The sequence below is a fragment of the Rana temporaria genome, chromosome 1, assembly GCF_905171775.1.
Source record: "Rana temporaria chromosome 1, aRanTem1.1, whole genome shotgun sequence".
In the NCBI taxonomy this organism is placed as follows: domain Eukaryota; kingdom Metazoa; phylum Chordata; class Amphibia; order Anura; family Ranidae; genus Rana; species Rana temporaria.
Genome location: NC_053489.1, coordinates 76,246,602 through 76,268,677, shown reverse-complemented (window position 1 = coordinate 76,268,677; position 22,076 = coordinate 76,246,602). Strand labels below are relative to the sequence as shown.

At 43.5% G+C, this 22,076-nt stretch overlaps 1 protein-coding gene across 1 annotated transcript; it reads left to right on the top strand.

The window, feature by feature from the left end:
- The first annotated feature begins 1,434 nt into the window (after positions 1–1,434).
- LOC120928267 (granzyme A-like) lies at positions 1,435–19,314 on the top strand. Its single transcript, XM_040339368.1, has 5 exons — positions 1,435–1,654; positions 9,426–9,564; positions 13,078–13,219; positions 15,018–15,293; positions 19,090–19,314. The coding sequence occupies exons 1-5, from the start codon at positions 1,600–1,602 to the stop codon at positions 19,246–19,248; spliced, it is 771 nt and encodes a 256-aa protein (XP_040195302.1). The 5' UTR covers positions 1,435–1,599; the 3' UTR covers positions 19,249–19,314.
- The last annotated feature ends 2,762 nt before the right edge of the window (positions 19,315–22,076 follow it).

Below are 22,076 nucleotides of genomic sequence, written 5' to 3'. Positions count from 1 at the left end.
CAGGAGCCATGCACCTGTTCTATACTCCAGGTCAGGATCTACAGAAATCCCTGCTGTACTGATCTGAGGCTCTCTCCTTCCAGTCACAGTGCTTGTCAGAGTGCTTGTCAGATTACAGTAGCAGGGTGGAGATCGCTTCTGTGATTGCGGGAATCTAACGTTTGGTTGATTGGAAAAAACTGTCCTTATATACCCAAGTTTAAACCTCCTGCTATATATTCAACATCATTTATAACTAAATTAATGATAACATTTATTTAAATATGTAACAGGAAGTATGAGGCCGCGTACACACGTCGTTCCAAACCGATGAGAATGGTCCGACGGGCCATTTCCATCAGTTCACCGCTAAAGTGGCATGATGGTCTGATGTGCGTACACACCATTGTTCCAACAAACTATCGGGTCAGAACGCGATGACGTTAAACACACGACGTGCTGAAAAAAACGAAGTTCAATGCTTCCAAGCATGCGTCGACTTGATTCTGAGCATGCGCGGGTTTTGAACCGATGCTTTCTGCCATTGGTTCGATTTTGAAGCATGTTTTGAAATTTTGGACCGAAGGACAACAGACCGATGAAACTGAACCTTGGTCCATTCTCATCGGTTTTGTCCGACCGTGTGTGCGCGGCCTGAGACTCTGCTTTAATGTAAGGTGACCAGATTTTTTAAATGATATCTGGGGACAAATTTTTTTTACTAGTAATGGCAACAATCAGCGACTCTCTGCCCGTCGCCACCCGCCTCACAGCCTCTCAAGTCTTACACTTCGGGCCCCGGCTACTACTGGATGGGTAGCGGAGGAAGATTACTCCGCCAGGGAAGGCAAGGAGATAGGCAGGTGGCTGGCCAGGATTTGAGCCAAGGCAGAAGAACATGCGAGCGAAGCTGAATGGGCATGCACCCGAAACTGAAGAAATATTCCCTCCGCTCCGACCAGCACATGATCATCAGAAAGGGGCACAGATAATGAAAAAAATACATCCCCCCTAAGCTAGTAGGCACGGCGGAGTGGGGGGGGGGGTGTTTAATTCTATTTTTTTTAATTTAATTCTGCACTGACTGTCATTGAAATTGCCCCTGTCCCCTATTTAATCCAATCTGGGGACAAAACCAGGGACAGACTTGAGACGGGGACAGTGTCCTCAATCAGGGGACTGTCCCCTGAAACTGGGGATGTCTGGTCACCCTACTTTAATGGTCATCTCAGTTTGGAAGAGGTCTGCAAGCACAATGTAAGGCTGAATACATCTATCCAAAACTGAACTGATCAGATTTAGGTGGTCTGTTTTTTTTTTTATTGTCATTCAGTAAGTGATTTGCCCTCCAGCATCCTTTTTTGGTGTTTTTCCAAACTACAGAAATTAATTATTTTATTACGAAGACAATGTTCCTGTGAATTGTGTTCATCATTATTTCCCCTTGAACAGCGATGAGATGTCGGTGGTCTCTAACCACATGAACAAAATGTAAACCCTCATGTGAAGCAGAGCATTTCTGAGAAGTCAGCCCACATCACCTGTTCACATATATAAATGTCTACTCCATCTCTGGCTGTAGTGTGAAAGTTCAAGATTGCTAGAGAGAGATTCCTAACAATGAGGCATCTCCACTTACTCTCGGCTGTGTCCTTCCTTCTGTATATCAATGGCTGTAAGTACAGACTAATATATACTATATTTGTTTCTTGCTATGGTTGTTTCACAGTACCAGTAAACCTAAGACAAAAAGCTTAAGTTATCTAAAATAACTATTTATGTAATCCTAAAATATTTTTTATTTATTTTTTATATATGCAAAGCCTCCCAATCTTTACATGTTTTATCTGTACATAATTTCTACAGGCGGGGTTTTGTTCTATGTTGTTTTTGGCTAAATGAGGCTTACCATTGACAAATGGCAATATCCATAGATAGAAACTATACTTCCATACCATATCATTACTATTATGCCGCATACACACGACCGTTTTTCATGACGTGAAAAATGACATTTTTTAACCACTTGCTTACTGGGCACATATACCCCCCTCCTGCCCAGGTGAAATTTCAGCTTCCGGCACTGCGTCGCTTTAACTGACAATTGCGCGGTCGTGCGATGTGGCTCCCAAACAAAATTGGCGTCCTTTTTTCCCCACAAGTAGAGCTTTCTTTTGGTGGTATTTGATCACCTCTGCGGTTTTTATTTTTTGCGCTATAAACAAAAAAAACGACTGGAAATTTTGAAAAAAAAATCACTATTTTTTACTTGTTGCTATAATAAATAGCCCAATTTTTTTTTTTTAAAAAAACATTTTTTTTTCTCAGTCTAGGCCGATACGTATTCTTCTGCATATTTTTGGTAAAAAAAAAAAATCGCAATAAGCGACTGGTTTGCGCAAAAGTTATAGGCCCGGATTCACAAAGCACTTGCGCCGGCGTATCTCCAGATAGAAAACAATAAGTGCAGCGCTAAAGTTGATATTGAGTGGAAAAATGTTGCCAAAATCACATATCATTGGAAGTGAGAACAACAGAGGACTGTGAGGAATGTGAATGGGAATTCACTCAGCATGGGGGCAATGCTTGTAATGAGTCCATGTGTGTATAACCTAACAGGTGAATGGAAACACCGACCAGGTGCAATGAACAATGAAAAGTTCAATGAACAAATGGAAACAGTTCATAGGTATGCTTCCCAGTGGAAGGATAAAACACTTCAAACGTAATGCTGGTTCAGATAAAGAAAGTAGCAGTCATGGCTTGTCTGTAGCAATCTTCAGAAAATCATATAAAGAGGGTGGATACTCTTACCAGCTAAGGTGGACTTGCATGTTAGTACTAACATCAAGTCGGATACAGCATGGTGGTCACAGCGGACCCTGGGCTCTGTACGGATGGATCTGTGGGATGGTCTCTCCAACTGGAACGATGGAACCGATCTTTTCAGATACCTCTCTCAGGAACAGAAACCCAAATGGACAGGGCCGATGACTCATGGATCAACACAGCATGTGTGGAAAGGAAAAAAAATGCTCCAATGGTGCAGGTCAAAAAAAAACGTGAAGGCTTTATTTGTAAAAAAATTCAACAATAAAATCACGTGAATAGTTATAAAAGGCAGTATGGGGTACTAAGCATGTTACCCGACGCGTTTCGGCTCTAAGCCATCAACAGGGGCATGTATCTGTACCCCCACACTGCTAAATTTATATGTACCAAACAATCCAACGCTCCTCCCCAGGGAGGGAGGAGACAGGAAGTTAAACAATCATGGTAATGCATGGCATAAGCTGATGCGTATTTTACATATGCAAAACATGTCATACAAGTATACATCATAAAACCATTAAATAAAAATGCACATATGTAGCACAAAAATATAAAAAATGACTTGCAGAGGGTAAAATTTGACTTATACCAACTATTTGTGTAGCAAACCGTTTATCACAGTATATGTTAAAACGTGTCAATGCTGAGTGTCCAACTGGAAGCTGCAATCCGCCGCCAGCCATAACACATCACCCCTTCTGGAAGAAGCACACACTCTCCAGCACCAACATGTATAAAAAAAAAAAAAAAAAAAAGGGGTGATGTGTTATGGCTGGCGGCGGATTGCAGCTTCCAGTTGGACACTCAGCATTGACACGTTTTAACATATACTGTGATAAACGGTTTGCTACACAAATAGTTGGTATAAGTCAAATTTTACCCTCTGCAAGTCATTTTTTATATTTTTGTGCTACATATGTGCATTTTTATTTAATGGTTTTATGATGTATACTTGTATGACATGTTTTGCATATGTAAAATACGCATCAGCTTATGCCATGCATTACCATGATTGTTTAACTTCCTGTCTCCTCCCTCCCTGGGGAGGAGCGTTGGATTGTTTGGTACATATAAATTTAGCAGTGTGGGGAAACAGATACATGCCCCTGTTGATGGCTTAGAGCCGAAACGCGTCGGGTAACATGCTTAGTACCCCATACTGCCTTTTATAACTATTCACGTGATTTTATTGTTGAATTTTTTTACAAATAAAGCCTTCACGTTTTTTTTTGACCTGCACCATTGGAGCATTTTTTTTTTCCTTTCCACACATGCTGTGTTGATCCATGAGTCATCGGCCCTGTCCATTTGGGTTTCTGTTCCTGAGAGAGGTATCTGAAAAGATCGGTTCCATCGTTCCAGTTGGAGAGACCATCCCACAGATCCATCCGTACAGAGCCCAGGGTCCGCTGTGACCACCATGCTGTATCCGACTTGATGTTAGTACTAACATGCAAGTCCACCTTAGCTGGTAAGAGTATCCACCCTCTTTATATGATTTTCTGAAGATTGCTACAGACAAGCCATGACTGCTACTTTCTTTATCTGAACCAGCATTACGTTTGAAGTGTTTTATCCTTCCACTGGGAAGCATACCTATGAACTGTTTCCATTTGTTCATTGAACTTTTCATTGTTCATTGCACCTGGTCGGTGTTTCCATTCACCTGTTAGGTTATACACACATGGACTCATTACAAGCATTGCCCCCATGCTGAGTGAATTCCCATTCACATTCCTCACAGTCCTCTGTTGTTCTCACTTCCAATGATATGTGATTTTGGCAACATTTTTCCACTCAATATCAACTTTAGCGCTGCACTTATTGTTTTCTGTTTATACTTGACTTTGTTTGTTTGTGTGCTGGCTGCTACATGGTCTAAATTTCTCTAACTAGCGCAATTTTTTTCCCCACATTTTTTTGTATCTCCAGATACGCTGCGTAAGTGCAAATATGCACCGTTGTATCTATGCTCCGGGCCCACAAACAAAAAGATACGCCTAAAAACAGGCTTCATCCGACCGACGTAACTTGCCTACGCCGTCGTAGAGTGGGCGCATATTTACGCTGGACGCATTTGGCGCTACCATTAATTTTGTATTCAAATATGCAAATGAGGGAGATACGGCGATTCACGAACGTACATGCGCCCGACGCAGTCGTAAAGTTATGCCCCATAAAGGAGGTGTAACTCAGCAGCATCCATGCAAAGGGCTGCACCAGGGAACACAAGCCGACGTATTTTACGTAGTTTACGTTGGACGTGAATATGACTAGGCGTAGGTTCCGTTCACGCCGTAGGCAGTGATCCGACGTATCTTAGGGAGTAGTTCTGACGTGATTCTGAGCATGCGCACTGGGATGTGACCACGGGACGGCGCATGCGCCGTTCGTTATACGTATCTATCTGGCGCTCGGCCCATCATTTGCATGGGGTCACGCCTCATTTGCATGGCTCACGCCCACTTCCACCTACGCCGCCTTACACCTAGGAAACCCAGCGCAGTTTTTGGGAGCAAGTCCTTTGTGAATTCCATACTTGCCTCTCTGCTCTGCGTCGGCGTAGCGTACTGGAGATACGCTACGGCAGCATAAATGTGCGCCACTATCTGTGAATCCGGCCCATAGTGCCTACAAAATAGGGGACAGAATTAATTTTTATTTTTTATTCATTTTTTTATTACTAGTAATGGCGGTGATCTGCGACTTTTATTGGGACTGCGACATTATGGCGGACATATCGAAAACTTTTGACACATTTTTGGCACCATTCACATTTATACTGCGATCAGTGCTATAAATATGCACTAATCACTGTATAAATGTGACTGGCAGGGAAGGGGTTAACACTAGGGGGTGAGGAAGGGGTTAAATGTGTACCCTGCATAGTGTTTCTAACTGTGGGGGAAGGGGACTGACTGGGGGAGGGGACCGATCTGTGTCCCTATGTAGGGACACAGATCTGGCTCCTCTCTCCCTAAACACACAGATCCACGTCCTTTTCTGTGTAAGCGCCGATCGCAGGTGGCTTGTGGACATCGCGGCTGCCAGGCACGCGCATCGGCATCTCATTGATGCGGCGGGCACGCGCACGCCGCCGTCGGCGGCGCTTGTGTGCCCCGCAGTGGCTGGAGGCCATATATAGATGGCCTCCCGGCAATTGGCATCCACACTGCGGCCGTATAAAGTCATACGGCCGCCAGGAAGTGATTAAATTGGTCATTAAAAACGATCGTGTGTAGGCTCCAGACCATTTTTTTCAACGTGAAAAATGGGCATTAAAAATTTAGAACCTGCTCCAATTTTTCTTGTTGTTTTTCACTTTGTCGTTTTTCACGTTCATGCTCATAAACAAGTTATGAGATGGGAGCACTCGTTCTGGTAAAACTAGCATTTGTAATGGAGATAGCACATTTGTCACGCTGTAACAGACTGAAAAGCACGAAGGCTGAAAAGCGTGAATCGTCTCTCACCAAACTTTTACTAACACGAAATCAGCAAAAGCAGCCCAAAGGGTGGCGCCATCTGAATAGAACTTCCCCTTTATAGTGCCGTTGTATGTGTTGTACGTCACCGCGCTTTGCTCGAGTATTTTTTTTTCACGATCGTGTGTATCTTGCATACACACGATCGTGAAAAAAAAATGCTCGAGCAAAGCGTGGTAACGTACAACACATACGACGGCACTATAAAGGGGAAGTTCCATTCAGATGGCGCCACCCTTTGGGCTGCTCTTGACAAGAATATCGTCGAGAAAAACATAGTTTTTTCTAAGACATTAAAAATGGTCGTGTGTACGCGGCTTTAGTCATTTTTAGAGTGCAACAAGAGATCATTGAATGAACCACATCAATCATTGGGTTCAATGTACAAATTAAGGGCCTGATCCACAAAAACCCTGCCTAACTTAATTTTTCCCGTTTAAGTTACACTGCCGCAAAATCTCTACCTAAGTGCCCGATCCACAAAGCACTTACCTAGAAATTTTGAGCGGTGTAACTTAAATCCGTCCGGCGCAAGGCGTTCCTAATTTAATGGGGCGAGTCCCATTTAAATTAGGCGCACTCCCGCACCAGACGTACTGCGCATGCTCCCGACGTCATTTTCCCGACGTGCTTTACGCCGTTTTACGTTGCGCCGGGTTTTGAGAATCGCGACGGGCGTAAAAAAAAACGAGTTGCGGCGGGAATTTTTTTTTTTTTTTTTTTAAATTACAGCGACGCGGGATAGAAGGGTCTACTTTTACAAGGTGTAAACAGTTTAGGCCTTGTAAAAGCAGCCCTAATATTGCGACGGCAAACTAACACTTACGGAGAAAAAACGAAGCTTAAAAGCTTTGTGGATCTCCGTAAGTGCTAATTTGCATACCTGACGCTGGATTTCGACGAGAAATGCCCCCAGCGGCGGCTGCGGTACTGCATCCTAAGATCCGACAGTGTAAGTCTCTTACACATGTCGGATCTTCTGCCTATCTATGTGAAACTGATTCTGTGGATCAGTTCCATAGATAGAAACAGGGATACGACGGCGTATCAGTAGATATGCCGGCGTATCCCTTTTGTGGATTAGGCCCAGAATGTGCACTTTGCAACTGCAGTTGTGCTCATTTTCACCAAGCTTGGTGAAATGTGGTAAAGCTTCGCTTTGTAAAGAATACCCAGTCATGTGCAAAGGGAAGAAAATTCAGTTTTGCTTGCACAGGATTGGATGAAAGAAATCAGCAGAGCTTCACCATATTCAATAAGCTCTGGGGAAAATAACTGCATCTGCACAGAGCATAGTGTGTTTGCCTTGCCTCCTAAAGTATATCTTTGGGCAAAACCTTTTTTTTATTTGTGATAGAGTGGAGAAGAACATCTGTCAAGTTTCTATTGCCTTATGTGTCACTAGCTTCTATTTGTACTAGTGACCCATGTACCCATTGTAAGAGCTTTCCCCAAAGCAAGAGGTAAGGGGAAATCCTCCAATGGGGACACCTAGTCTGGAACCAACTGCCTTAAAGGGGAATTCATCTCACTTTGAGAAATTTCGTCTAACTTCCTGTTGTGTCTCTGGAACAAGAAGTGAAGCAAAATAAATAAACTGACTGGGGTTTTAACCCCTTCCTGCTCTATCTAAGAAATAAAATAATAATAAAACAAAATAATTGGCTAAACATACACTTGAAGAAGCTCACAGTCTAATGCATTTATCAGTCACATGGACACATACTGGGAAATTTACCTGGAAAGCAGTTTCTAGAGGGGAGATTAGGTTTCTGTTACAATAAGCTTGCCATAGATGGATCGAAAATCATCCGATTTTGATGCATCTATGGCCATTCCCACTCAAGACACATCGATCTAATGATCATCTTCTCACGAACATGAATGTTGGGAAATGTACCTTCAATCAGCGCTGCAGCCAGTAGGCTGCAATGCTGATCAGTGTATTCCGACAGTGGAGGCGTCCCTGCTGTCAGAATACAATAGCACAGCAGGAAGGATTCTTCAGGCTCTGTTCACATTTAGGCGTCTTGGATCGTGGGATCCCCGCGAATCTGCCCATGATCCTGAATCTTGGCCAATTTGCGGGAAACCCTTGCGATCCCCAACACTTGCAATGGCATCCCGGTCGCGTGTGAGATTTTGCCGCTATTGGGGGGCCATTGGTGTTCCAGAACTACTTTTGTGGGACAGGCATACTGCAATTCTGTTTGCGTGATTTTACCATGATTCGTGGCGTGAAAAATATCGTCGCGATCGGGGTGCCATTGGTAGTGACGGAGATCGCAAGGGCGTCCCGCGATCCGGGAAGCCTAGATGTAAAACGAACCTAAATCCCCATTGAATGTGTGGATGGGGGAATCCATTGTCCTTTTTTTTGATCAATCCACTGGCTGATAAGAAAAAATCCATCCATGGCTAGCTTTATAAGGCACTCAGTTCAGCACATTTGCAGGCTGCTATCTAGGGACAATGCTCTGGCTCCTGCATTGGTTATATCCCAGCCCTAGGTCGATACAGACATTCAGTTGTGTGGCGGGAGGAAGAGAACAATGGACCACAAGTCCGATGGTGTCATCACACTTGTGCCCTATTCCGTTCTGTGAGTCGCCATGCCACCATGGAAGATGGAACTTGTAGTCTCTCCATTCCCTGATAAAGTATCTGTAAATGGATGACGCAGCTGTGGGAGCACACAGGATGTTGCAGGGAGAAGCACCCTGTGATTCAGATAAGAATTCTGGGTAATGCAAACATAATTCAGGTTACACCCTAAGAGTCGGTTCACACTGGGGCGACTTGGGATTCGACTTGAGGTCGCCTCAAGTCGTCCCAAGTCGCGCTGTAGAGAAAAACAATGTAAGTGAATGGGAGCGGTGTTAATACACACTACTTTAGAACCACTGCAATAGGTGAAATAAGCCTTTAAAAAGCAGGGGCTTCAAGAAGTACACTTCAACGGCTCTCTGCCCTATTTTGCAGGGGATTAAATCAGATGTATTTCACTTGATGGAACCTTTTTACTTTAGCATGGGTGCTGTGTTTACTGTTTCATTAGCAGCTCACTGAATGCTTGGACTTCGTGACTTGAACTGCTCTTTAATAACTTCAATGTACTTTAATCTACAGATGTGTGTATGGAAATAATTGGAGGGAATGTCGCTGCTCCCCACTCTAGACCTTACATGGTTTTTCTGAACTGTGAAGGTGCATGCGGCGGGACGCTCATTAAACCTAACTGGGTGCTAACTGCTGCTCATTGTAACTGGTAAGTATATTATATTGCAGCCTTTGAGACACTGTAGGCGAAAGAAACAAATATAAAATATTTAATAACTATTTCTATACAGAAAGTGCAAATATCTCAAGGTTTGTGCAGGAAGGAAGGGGAGAAGAAAGGAAGAAATAAATTAATAATATATACTAGCAATGTGTGCCCATTTCTTGAATTGATTGGTTTATTGTCTTATTTACCTGTCTCGCTGTTTGTGTTGTCCATCTGGTCCAATGGCGTCCCTAGAGGGGGGCCAGAGGGGGCCCTGGCCCCCCCAACAATATGCTGTGCCCCTGTAACAGTCTCTCCTGAGAGGGAGAGCGTCCCCAGTCAGCTCCTGCGGGGGATTCCTCCCCCCTCCCTCTGCTCGCTGACACTGCATACCGCAGCCGCCCGATCTGCTCCTTCCCCTGCATCCTCATTGGCACGGAGAAGAGCGAGTTGCAGGAAGGACTCCACAAGCACTGTAGGGGGGGGCCAAAGCCTTCATCTCAGTTACTGAAAAAACAGACTGATTTCTCCCATCCTTAGGACAGGAGAACCAGCCTGTAAATTTCGAGAGTGGTGACTGTCTGGTCCACTGCTGAGTACTGAATTCCACCTGCTGGGGTGTCAGATTAAATGGATTCTATGGGCACCACAGCTCTAGAAGTGAATATTGTCAGTGCAAGTGGGAGGACAATTACATGTATTATCTCCTCTTAAAGTGGTAGTAAAGCCCACTCTGTTATTTTTACCTACAGGTAAGCCTATAATAAGGATTACCTGTAGATAAAATGAATATCTCCTAAACGTGCACAATTTATTCACCCTGCATGCAGCCACTGATATCACTGGTTCATGCGCTCTCAAGGGCTGGCATACCACTGGAAGAGCTTTGTTTTAAGGTAAGTATTTCATAGTGTGCTAGTATGCATACTAGCACATTATGCCATTGTCTTACAGGTGTTTTTTTTTCTTTTATTCTGCAGCGGTTTACTACAGCTTTAATAGGGGGACCTTTTTTCTAACTTTTAATTTTGCATCCAAGTCACAATAAATACTGTGAATAACACAATTGTAAAGCGCAGACCTTTATGTATTTCATAACAGAAACTGCAACTAACTAATGAAGAGTATAGAAAGTCTTATACATGTAACAGCCAAAATAGTTTCTGATTCCCTAAAGTGGTTGTAAACCTATAAATCGTTGTGTATAAATACTGTATATATATATATATATACACATATATATATATATATATACATACACGTGACAAGCCTTGGGTGATGCAAAAAAAGATCTGTCTGGGATCACTGGAGGGTGCTGTTGGAGAAATGGAAGGAGGCTGCCATTCAGTCCAGAGGCCTTGTGAGTACAGACTTTATAGGATGTTGAGGTCTGGTTCTTTGGCTACCCCCCTCTGTGCTAGGAAAGTTAGCAACTGGATTCAGCAGAAAGGGGATCTGGGCTAGTATCCTGAACAGCAACCATCCATTATTCCTACAAAGGACTTGCTCAGGTGTGTACAGTGTATCATACAGTTATTCCATAGTTCAGTATGTTCAGTATTTGTTGCATCTAGTTGAATCTCAGAGTATCCCACTATATACCTTCTCTATCCAAGTTCTCCAATAAAACAACAAAAACAAACAAAAATCCCTAAACTGGTTATTGGAGTAACAAGCGGAAGAGCGCATCTGACTATGGAATGAAATAGTGTGTGCCTGGCTGTGGAAGTTAGAATTAGGTAAGATCTGGGTTAAATATCTAGCAGCTCCTACGGTGTAGTGCTACACACAGATCAAAGGCTTTTTTCCTCAGCTCCAGCAGGCAGGGGTTGGGGATCTGATGCCACACAATGCACAGCATTGAATAGGGATATGAGTGTAATCTGAGACCTGAGTGGAAGGAATCTAGGCACTCCCTTCTATACAGTCTCATAGAAAAACATGCACAGCTGAGGCTGTTAATCACCTTCTGTTTGCTGAAATGGGGATGGGCCATCTCCCAAGATTCTACAGTGTTATGTTAACCTGTGAGAAGTGTCTAATGCAGATAGCAAAGGGAAAAGTGAGGAGACAAAAATCACACTCACTGCTTATGATTGAGGCTAGTACACACTATAGAGGGATATGCTTTGTTCATTTTTCATCTTAATTTTTCACTACTTTAAGGTGATTGTAAAGCATATTATACTTACCTGCTTTGTGCAGTTGTTTTGCACAGAGTGATATAAATTCTCCTTTTCTCAGGTCTCACCCCGGCACTCCTGGCTCCTCCCGGGTGCCCCCACAGCAAACACCTTGCTATGGGGGCACCCAAGCTGAGCCACTGCTCTGTGTGTCCATTCACATACGGAGCTGGTACTTTGCCCCGCCCCCTCCATCTCCTGATTGGCTCACTGACTGTGACGGACAGCAATGGCTCCTGCTTCTGCCAAAAGTCAATCAGGAGTGTGAGTCCCTGGATAGGCAAGCCTCTTGTGGACTTTGCTGGATCGAGAGAGGGCTCAGGTAAGTGTCAGGGGGGCTGGGGGGGGGGACTTTTGCACAGAAGTTTTTTACCTTCATGCAGGAGAAGATCACTCTAAGGCCCCGTACACACCATAGAATCCATCCGCAGATAAATCCCAGCAAATGGGTTTCAGCGGATAGATCCTATGGTGTGTACACGCCAGCGGATCTTTTTCCGCGGATATATCTCCCCTGGGATGGATTCCAGCAGATCGAATATTCGCTGACATGCAGAACATATCCATCTGCTGGAGTCCATCCCAACGGATGGATCCGCTGGTCTGTACAGACTCACCGGATCCATCCGTCCTAAGGGATCCCCCGCATGCGTCGTAATGATTTGACGCATGCGTGGAATTCCTTATATGACAGCGTCGCGCACGTCGCCGCGTCATAATCGCGGCGACGGCGCGACACGTCATCGCCAGAGGATTTCGGCGTGGATTTCAATGCGATGGTGTGTACACGCCATCGCATAGAAATCCGCGGAAATCCTCGAGAGGATTTATCCGCGGAAACGGTCCGCTGGACTGTATTCGCGGATAAATTCTCCCGTGTGTATGGGGCCTTACAGTAGTGAGAGTGGCAGGCCTCCCTTCTCTCCACTGATGCCTTGGTGGTTCCCAGGCTCTCCTTGCTCCTCTGGTGAGCCCAGGACTGCAGTAAACTGCCCCATCAGTTAGAGCCGGAGGAGATCAAGGAACATCTGTTTCCCGATCTCCTTTGCGTGAAGAAGCAGGAAGTGACAACAAGCATTTCTCCCATTTCAGCTTCTATTCATTCTCTGGCTACTGTAGCTGTCACAATTTCATTCTACAGGACTTCTGCCTACTTCTAATATACAATGTTTAGGGGTTTAAAAGTCATTTTCTAGCAACAAATGATGATTTTAACATGTGTGTGAAAAATTTAAACATTGCACCAATGTGAAATGGTTAAAAAAAAAATAATATTTTTTTTTTTAAATAACTTTTAATTTCCTTTGAGTAACTTTAACTATTTTGATTTCAGTGGCAATGCGACAAAGGCTATCTTAGGTGCTCACTCGCGGACTGAAATTACAAACCAGCAGCAGGTGATTCGCATTAAACGTGCTATTAAATACCCTTGTTTTGACAAGGATTTAAAGATAAATGACCTTCAACTGTTACAGGTAAGAAGAACAACATTTATTCCTTTAATTGCCTGTACATCTTTTGTTTTTAGAAGAAAAGATCATGTTAGTAGAGGAAAAAACAGCATCCTGTAAAAGAAGCAGCTAAACCTTTTTTTTAGGTCATGTGATAAATCTTTGCTGTCTTGCAGATCCATGTACTCCACTGCTTTTGGGTGTTTTGGATAACAACTCTTCTGCTGGATGCTGTGGTTCCTCCTGCCAACCCATATATTGCTACTGTGTCCTGTGGCAGGGAACAGTGGGTGACCATCATAGCACCCAGAGGGGGATTAAGGATCTGACACACCCAGAAGTGATGGATAGCCATGGCGTTGGCAGACTGGCAGAATTTAAACACTACATGCTAAGTATTAAAGTATTAAACTGCTTTTTAACAGAATGCTAATGGTTTATTTCTTTACTGATAGGGTCACTTTAAAGAATAAGCCTGACTCACGTTTTTATCAGTTAGTTCTGTTCTAAAGCTGCCTATAGATGGAGAGACATTTTGATCCATCTATGGTCGTTCCCTCTTAACAAAAGTCGATCTAACAATAGATTTCTGTTGAACAGGACTGTTGGAAACATTGTCTGGATCAGCTGGCTGAAGCCATTTTTCTATATATATATATATTTTTGTGAGCTGGAGCTCAAAAACGCTGCGGTATCGTTTTTGAGCGTTTTTGAGAGTTTTCGCGCGTTTTTGAGCGTTTTTTAATGTCTGGCGTTTTTACAGCTCTACTCTGGAGCTTCAGAACGCCCTGGTCCTGCGTTTTTTTTACAGCTCAAAAACGCCTATGCCATTTGCAGCTCAAAAATGCCTATGTGGACATGATGCCATAGAATAACATGGACAGGCGTTTTTAAGCTGTAAAAAACGCTCAGAAAAGTGGCTGTAAAAACGTCAGTGGAAATGAAGCCTAAGGCTCCATTCACACCTCAGCGTAGGTGATCTGCCGCGTATTGCGGCGACATCAAATAGGCGTTTTGTCCTGCGATTTGCGGCGACAAAACGCGACGTTTTAAACATTGTTTTTTTGCTGGAGGGGTGATTTTTTACATGGTCGGCTATGCCCGAACGCCGAAGCTGCCCGAAAAAAAGGGTCCGGGACTTCTTTTGAGCTTCAGGCGTCTCGGCGTTCGGCGTGGAGATGTGAACCATCTCCATAGCTGACCATGTCGCGCTTCAGGCGTATATACGCCTAGGTGTGAATGCAGCCTTAAGGTTGACAATCCCCCTCCCCTGCATTCCCTCAAGCAGGTGCTTGGGGTCGCACTTGGAGGAGAAAAGTGCCATTTTCTTAATAGCTTCTGTTGTTGGCAGCCATGGAGGGATATGGGGGGCCCTGTCTAACCTCACAACTAGTCCAAAGCTGGCCATACACTGAACTCTCCCGCTGTGGCTAATGTATTTTGGCAGCTGGTCCTGCTGGCCCTACTTCTCCTATGGATCACAGGAGTGCAGTTTGTTCCTGTGACCTGTTTTGAGTTGACAGCAGGCTAAAGCATTTCTCAGCTTTCAGAGGAAGTGAGCAGGGATCTGATGTCAAACACTGTACTGCATAGAGCAGAGAGCTGAGTATAATCTGAGACCTGAGTGGAGGGAAAGGACACCCCTCCTTCTACACAGTCTAATAGGGAAACTTGCACAGCTGAGGCTGTCCATCACCTACTGTGTGCTATAGAGTGGGCAGGGAATCTCCTGGTGTTGGTGTTTTACAAAATGTTTCATTATGAATATAAAAAGCAGTGGACTAAGTCTTTTTTCAGCAAATGTTATTTTTTTTGTTTACAGCTGGAGAAACCTGCCAAGTTAAACAAGTTTGTGTCAACCCTGCCGCTACCTAAACAGGAGGAGAATGTGAAATCGGGAACACAGTGCAGCACTGCTGGGTGGGGGATCACTGATCTAAAGAAACCAGAAAAACTATCAGATGTCCTACGTGAGGTCAATCTGACCATTGTAGATAATAAAACATGCAGCAAAGCATACAGTAAGAAAAATCAAAAAATAATCAGCAGTATGATATGTGCGGGACCACTTAAAAAGCGCAAAGATGACACTTGCCAGGTAAGAATTCATAATCTTTTTTTTAAATAGTACCTGGTGATCCTGCCATGAACGTCTTTGTGTAGGTATTTCCTGTTATGAAGTGACCACTGTTTTCCAGTTGTGCTCCTGCATTGTCACCTTGGTGTTAATTACAATGTGCAGTCCACCATTGCCACTATCAGGAACGTGGTTCTGTGCAAAATGTGTGGCTGAATTAGGCTTGAAGAAGATGGGGGGAAAAAAGTGAAGAGTTTTTTGAATTTTATAAAAACGAAATAGCAATTGTTAACGATATATGGTGCTTTACTAAACTAAGGGCCAGTTCACACCATAGAAATGCAGTCTGGATGCGTTCCAGATGCTTTTCTGCATGTGCGTTTTTGATGCAGTGCAGTGCCTTTTTTCCCCCCTCTTTTTTGTTAACCTTAAATAAGGACATGTGTGTTTTTGGTGCATTTAGGTGCATTCCAGTTCGTTTTTGATGCAGAATTCCAGTGCAGGAAAAATGCAGCATGTTCTACTTTTTTTTCTGGAACTGAAAAGCACTTGTGTAAACTATGCCATTGCAAACTATGGGCCAGATTCACAGAACAAATACGCCGGAGTATCTACTGATACTTCGGCGTATATTCAAATTTGCAGCGTCATATCTTAATTTGTGATTCACAAACAAGATACGACAGCATTTGGCTAAGATCCGACAGGCTTACGGCTTCGTACGCCTTCGGATCTTAGGCTGCAATACTTTGGCCGCCGCTGGGTGGAGTTCGCGTCGTTTTCCAGCGTCGGGTATGCAAATTAGCTTTTACGGCGATCCACGAAGCTACTCGCGTGCGTTACGTCGTTTTTTACCGTCGCAAAGTTAAGCAATCTTTTTCATGGCTTAACTTTACACAAGCCATGTTTAAGTATGGCCGTCGTTCCCGCGTTAAATTTGAAAAAAAAAATTCTCGGCGTAAGTACGTTACGCACGTCGCCATTCACAAACACGTCGGGGCGCCGTAATTTCGCGCAAAGCACGTCGGGAAATTTACTAACGGAGCATGCGCAGAACGTTCTGCGCAGGAGCGCGCCTAATTTAAATGGTACACGCCCCATTTGAATTAGGTGGGCTTGCGCCGGACGTCTTTACGTTACTCTGCCACAAGTTTATACTCAAGTGCTTTGTGAATCCAGCACTTACGAGAAAAACTTGCGGCGGTGTAACGTAAAGACGATACGTTACGCCGCCGCATTTGTACCTGAATCTGGCCCTACATAACCTACTTTCCATGCCTTTTTAATGCAGAAAACACACTGGACTGCATGTTCTGTGAACCTGCTAAAAATATCACCTAGTTAGTGTTTACATTTCCTTTAATAACTGTAAAATGGTAGATTGTAGTGCGTGTGTATGTAAAGCAAACATTAATCTGATTCCTACTTCAGATATCAAATTCCTTTTTTGATTCCACAATTGTCAGTATATAACCACTTAAGGACCACCGCATGTACATATACGTCCACAATATGGCACGTACAGGCACATGGGCGTATAGGTACGTCCTCGCCTATTAGCGGGTGGGGGGTCCGATCGGGACCCCCCCCGCTACATGCGGTGGTCGGGTCCGCTCGGGGAGCGATCCGGGACCACGGCGCGGCTATTTGTTTATAGCCGCTCCGTCGCGATCGCTCCCCGGAGCTGAAGAACGAGGAGAGCCGTGTGTAAACACGGCTTCCCCGTCCTTCACTATGGCGGCGCATCGATCGCGTCATTCCCTTTATAGGGAAGACACGATCGATGACGTCATTCCTACAGCCACACCCCCAAACAGTTGTAAACACATACTAGGTGCACCCTAACTCCTACAGCGCCACCTGTGGTTAACTCCCAAACTGCAACTGTCATTTTCACAATAAAGAATGCAATTTAAATGCATTTTTTGCTGTGAAAATGACAATGGTCCCAAAAATGTGTCAAAATTGTCCGAAGTGTCCGCCATAATGTCGCAGTCACGAAAAAAATTGCTGATCGCCGCCATTAGTAGTAAAAAAAAAATAAAAAATAAAAATGCAATAAAACTATCCCCTATTTTGTAAACACTATAAATTTTGCGCAAACCAATCGATAAACGCTTATTGCGATTTTTTTTACTAAAAATAGGTAGAAGAATACGTATCGGCCTAAACTGAGGAAAAAAAATGTTTTTATATATGTTTTTGGGAGATATTTATTACAGCAAAAAGTAAAAAATATTGCTTTTTTTTCAAAATTGTCGCTCTATTTTTGTTTATAGCGCAAAAACTAAAAACCGCAGATGTGATCAAATACCACCAAAAGAAAGCTCTATTTGTGGGGAAAAAAGGACGCCAATTTTGTTTGGGAGCCACGTCGCACGACCGCGCAATTGTCTGTTAAAGCGACGCAGTCCCGAACTGTAAAAACACCTTGGGTCTTTAGGCTGCATATTGGTCCGGGGCTTAAGTGGATAAACAAATGTTTAGCAGTTACTTGGAAAACATTGTTTATGTGTGCCTAGAGCAGAATGAATGTTTAATATAGTGCTGCCTTACACCTCCACCGTGGCCTTACACTCTGGGTGTATTTATAAAACATTTGCATGGCGTCCATCAAAATTGTATGTAAATTTGTTCACTGAAAATGGGGCAAAATCAAATGTTCTCAGGCAGACCTAATGCTATTCATTGAAATAAAAATGTGTGAATGCAGAAAATACTGCATAATTGTCCCTAGATGGCGCTGAGGAGCACACTTATTCCCTATGATACACATATATACTGTATATATTTATACTATATTACCAAAAGTATTGGGACACCTGCCTTTACACGCACATGAACTTTATTGGCATTCCAGTCTTAGTCCGTAGGGTTCAATATTGAGTTGGCCCACCCTTTGCCGCTATAACGGCTTCAACTCTTCTGGGAAAGCTGTCCACAAGGTTTAGGAGTGTGTCTATGGAAATGTTTGACCATTCTTCCAGAAGTGCATTTGTGAGGTCAGGCACTGATGCTGGACGAGAAGGCCTGGTTTGCAGTCTCCACTCTAATTCATCCCAAACATTGATATTCTATCAAATTGAGGTCAGGACTCTGTGCAGGCCAGTCAAGTTCTCCAAACTGTTCCCACAAAGTTAAGAGCATAAAATTATCCAAAATGTCTTGGTATGTTGACACCTTAAGAATTGCCTTCACTGGAACTAAGGGGTTAAGCCCAACTCCTGAAAACCAACCTCACACCATAATCCCCCTTCACCAAGTGATTTGGACCAGTGCACAAAGCACGGTCCATAAAGACATGGATGAGCGAGTTTGGGGTGGAGGAACCTGACTGGCCTGCACCCGATAGAATACCTTTGGGATGAATTAGAGAAGAGACTGCGAGCCAGGCCTTCTCGTCCTAATCTGTGCCTGACCTCACAAATGTGCTTCTGGAAGAATGGTCAAACATTCCCATAGACACACTCCTAAACCTTGTGGACAGTCTTCCCAGAAGAGTTGAAGCTGTTATAGCTGCAAAGGGTGGGCAAACTTAATATTGAGCCCTATGGACTAAGGGATGTCATTAAATATCATGTGCGTATAAAGGCTGGTGTCCCAATACTTTTGACAATATAGTGTATATACCGTGATTAGGTGGACTGTGGTCAGCGCATACAGTTTTGGAAGGTATGGAGGTGAAAGCAAATATTGATTATGCCACTAGATCATGTTCAAGTCTTGAAGCATTTTGTTGCTGTTGGTCAAAATCTTATTATTGATTTTTATAAACTTTTATGAAACAGAATTCACTGACGTATCTAATCCTTTTTAGGGTGACTCTGGTGGACCATTGATCTGTAACAACAAGCTCACAGGTGTTACCTCTTTTGGTCAAAAATGTGCAGATCCCAAATTCCCCGGTGTTTACACCTTTCTGACCAACAAGTATCTCAACTGGATCAGAACAGAAACTGGAGGAGCTTCATTCTAACTCAAAAAGTATACAGACATAATCTTTTCATGAACGATAATTAAAAAATAAATGGTATGCCATGCACTGTGTAGGGGTGTGTTTGGGCTCATGCACATGGCTATAAGGTGAACGTACATCTTCCAGACCCTCCATTTAAACTATCCTTGGACCCACAGCTGCTGCTTACAGCCCATAGACATTGATTAGAAGATCCGGCTGTGCGCAGTTATCTGCCAGGTATTGCCTAAAGCACCCGCGCATGCACACATGTTTGCTCACAATGCAGATAACGTGTGCATAACTGCATAGGATGCACCTTCTATTTGCAGATTGGGGTCCTAGGAATAATTTTGTGGAGGCTCTGGATCCTGGACATTCCCTTAATGCCATATGCTATATTTCTTAAATGTTTTTACAATATATACAAGCTGCTTTCCCAAACCAAAAATCTATATATTTTTTTTCATACAGTTGTGAAATGTATACAGCTTGGGGCCCTAGTTTCTCTGCTGTGGGTCCACAGAGAATCACTTTGCAGAGGTCTGATGACTGGCAGCCAGGAGGTTATATGTCACTTGCTCACCACCTAAATGTAACCCTCAAAAGACTGAATGCTACAACTGTCCGTGTGCATTACATGCAGTTGCAGGACAGTTGCTTTGGAGTCTCCCCATTAACTTGATTGTTTCACAATTGGCAATGGTACTGCCAGCTGCATGCAACAGGGTGTTTCCTTTTTAAAAACTAAAAGATTCCGCGCTTAGGATGTGATGATGCTGCTGTTTCCTTTTTGCCACAGCTGCAGCATGTACAGCCTTGATCAGTCACATGTCCTTGGTCAGATGGGTTGTCTGGGGGTCGCACATCTGATGAGCCCTAAGGGCCCTTTGACACGTGCGGACCGTATGTCCACATTTTCATCCGTCTGTTGCAGATGAAAACGGGACATACATTGGTCCCTATGTGATTACGGGTGTCAGTGGATGACCATCCGCTGACACCCGTAATCGTCCGCCTCCGCAAAGATCCGCATTTGCGGACGGAAGAAAATCCTATTTTTTTTCCGTCTATCAGATCGGATGAACATGGACATATACGGTCCGTGTTCATCCGATCCCCCATAGGGGAGAGCGGAGGAAAGACAGAGCGGTCCCTGCACAGTGTGCGGGGACCGCTCTGTCAGCTGCCAGCTCAGCGGGGATTTTACGGAGGATTCCCGCTGAGCTTTTGCGGACACACGGAGCGGATCATTACTGATCCGCCCGTGTGAAAGGGCCCTAACATTTACAGCGCTCCTCCTCACCCCCTCCCTGTGACTGCACAGTGAAAGTAGAAGCAGCAAGCTGATGAGCTCATCTCTTTGTGACTCCACCTATAAACATGCCTCTTGCAGTGCATAAAAATGAATTGCTTCTTTGTGCTGCTTTTTCTTCTTTCAGTCTTATAATTAAAAAAAAATTATTGTTAGGAGGGAGTGAACATTAAGAGGTTCACATTTTCCTGGTGATTGGATTTTAGGCCTTATGCACACTATGGGCTAGATTCAGTAACACTTACGATGGGCGTATCAGTAGATACGCCGTCGTAAGTCCGAATCCGCGCCGTCGTATCTTTAAGCATATGCTCAAATTGAGATACACTTAAATGTTGCTAAGATACGACCGACGTAAATCTCCTGCGCCGTTGTATCTTAGGGTGCATATTTACGCTGGTTGCTAGGTGGCGCTTCCGTTTATTTCTGCGTAGAATATGCAAATGAGCTAGATACGCCGATTCAGAAACGTACGTGCGCCCGGCGGATTTTTTTACGTCGTTTACGTAAGGCTTTTTCCGGCTTTTTATCTGAGATACACTACGCTCGCACAAAGTTACGGCGGGCTATTTGAATCTAGCCCTATATGTTTTTGCAGCTGCTTCTAGGGACGTTGGGTGTTTTTTTTAAAGCTTAAAAACACCTCTTCATGTTATTCTATGTGTCCATGATATAATATAATATAGTATAGATGTATTTTTTTCCAGGATAAGTCAATAATTCACTTTATTGTCATAGTAAATAAAAATCTCTATTTAGAAATCTGTAATATGTTAAAAGAATCTGCAGAGGGCGCCTGGACTTCATTAACCACTGACAATTCCTGCTAAAGCTATATATTATGCATACATTTTATTAGCAAAATATGTAATTTAATAAGAATAATAAATAAAGGGTAAATAACCATACTGTGAGTCTTGTAATACATTTTACATGTACTTTAAATAGATTATTTTTAATAAAGAAGTACCTCAATCATTAAATCAACCTCATGTAAGCTGTGAAATGTTTATGTAATTTCAAAAGTTGTTTTCAATCATTTTAAAAGCTTTTAATAAAATGATGTGCCAGGAACTTTCTGTTATGAGGTGACAACAATATTTTAATTGTGTTCCTGCATTGTCACCTTATTGCAACTACACGTGGTCATGATTACACACACCGCTGCGGGATGGTACACTGATGTCGATTTAAAGCGGAGTTCCACCCAAAATTACAAGTATATCTTATAGCCTTCCGTACATAGCATACATCTTCTAATGCTGCATTTAAAAAAAAATTGCGGTTTAAATACCTAGTTATTTTCCTTTTTATTGCTACTTCCTGCCTCTCGCTCCCGCGGGAGTAGGCGTGTACCCTGCTTTCCCCGGCGCAACACTGTCTCCTGGGAGCTGAGTGCTATCCTTCCCAAGAGTCAGTGCGGTGCGCTGACCAGCGAAATCTCCAGTGAATTAGAATCGGGAAGTGACACGTGACGAGGACGTATCTTAATTCGCCATTTTAAATAAGGGCATGCAGGTGTATTTGCACATTG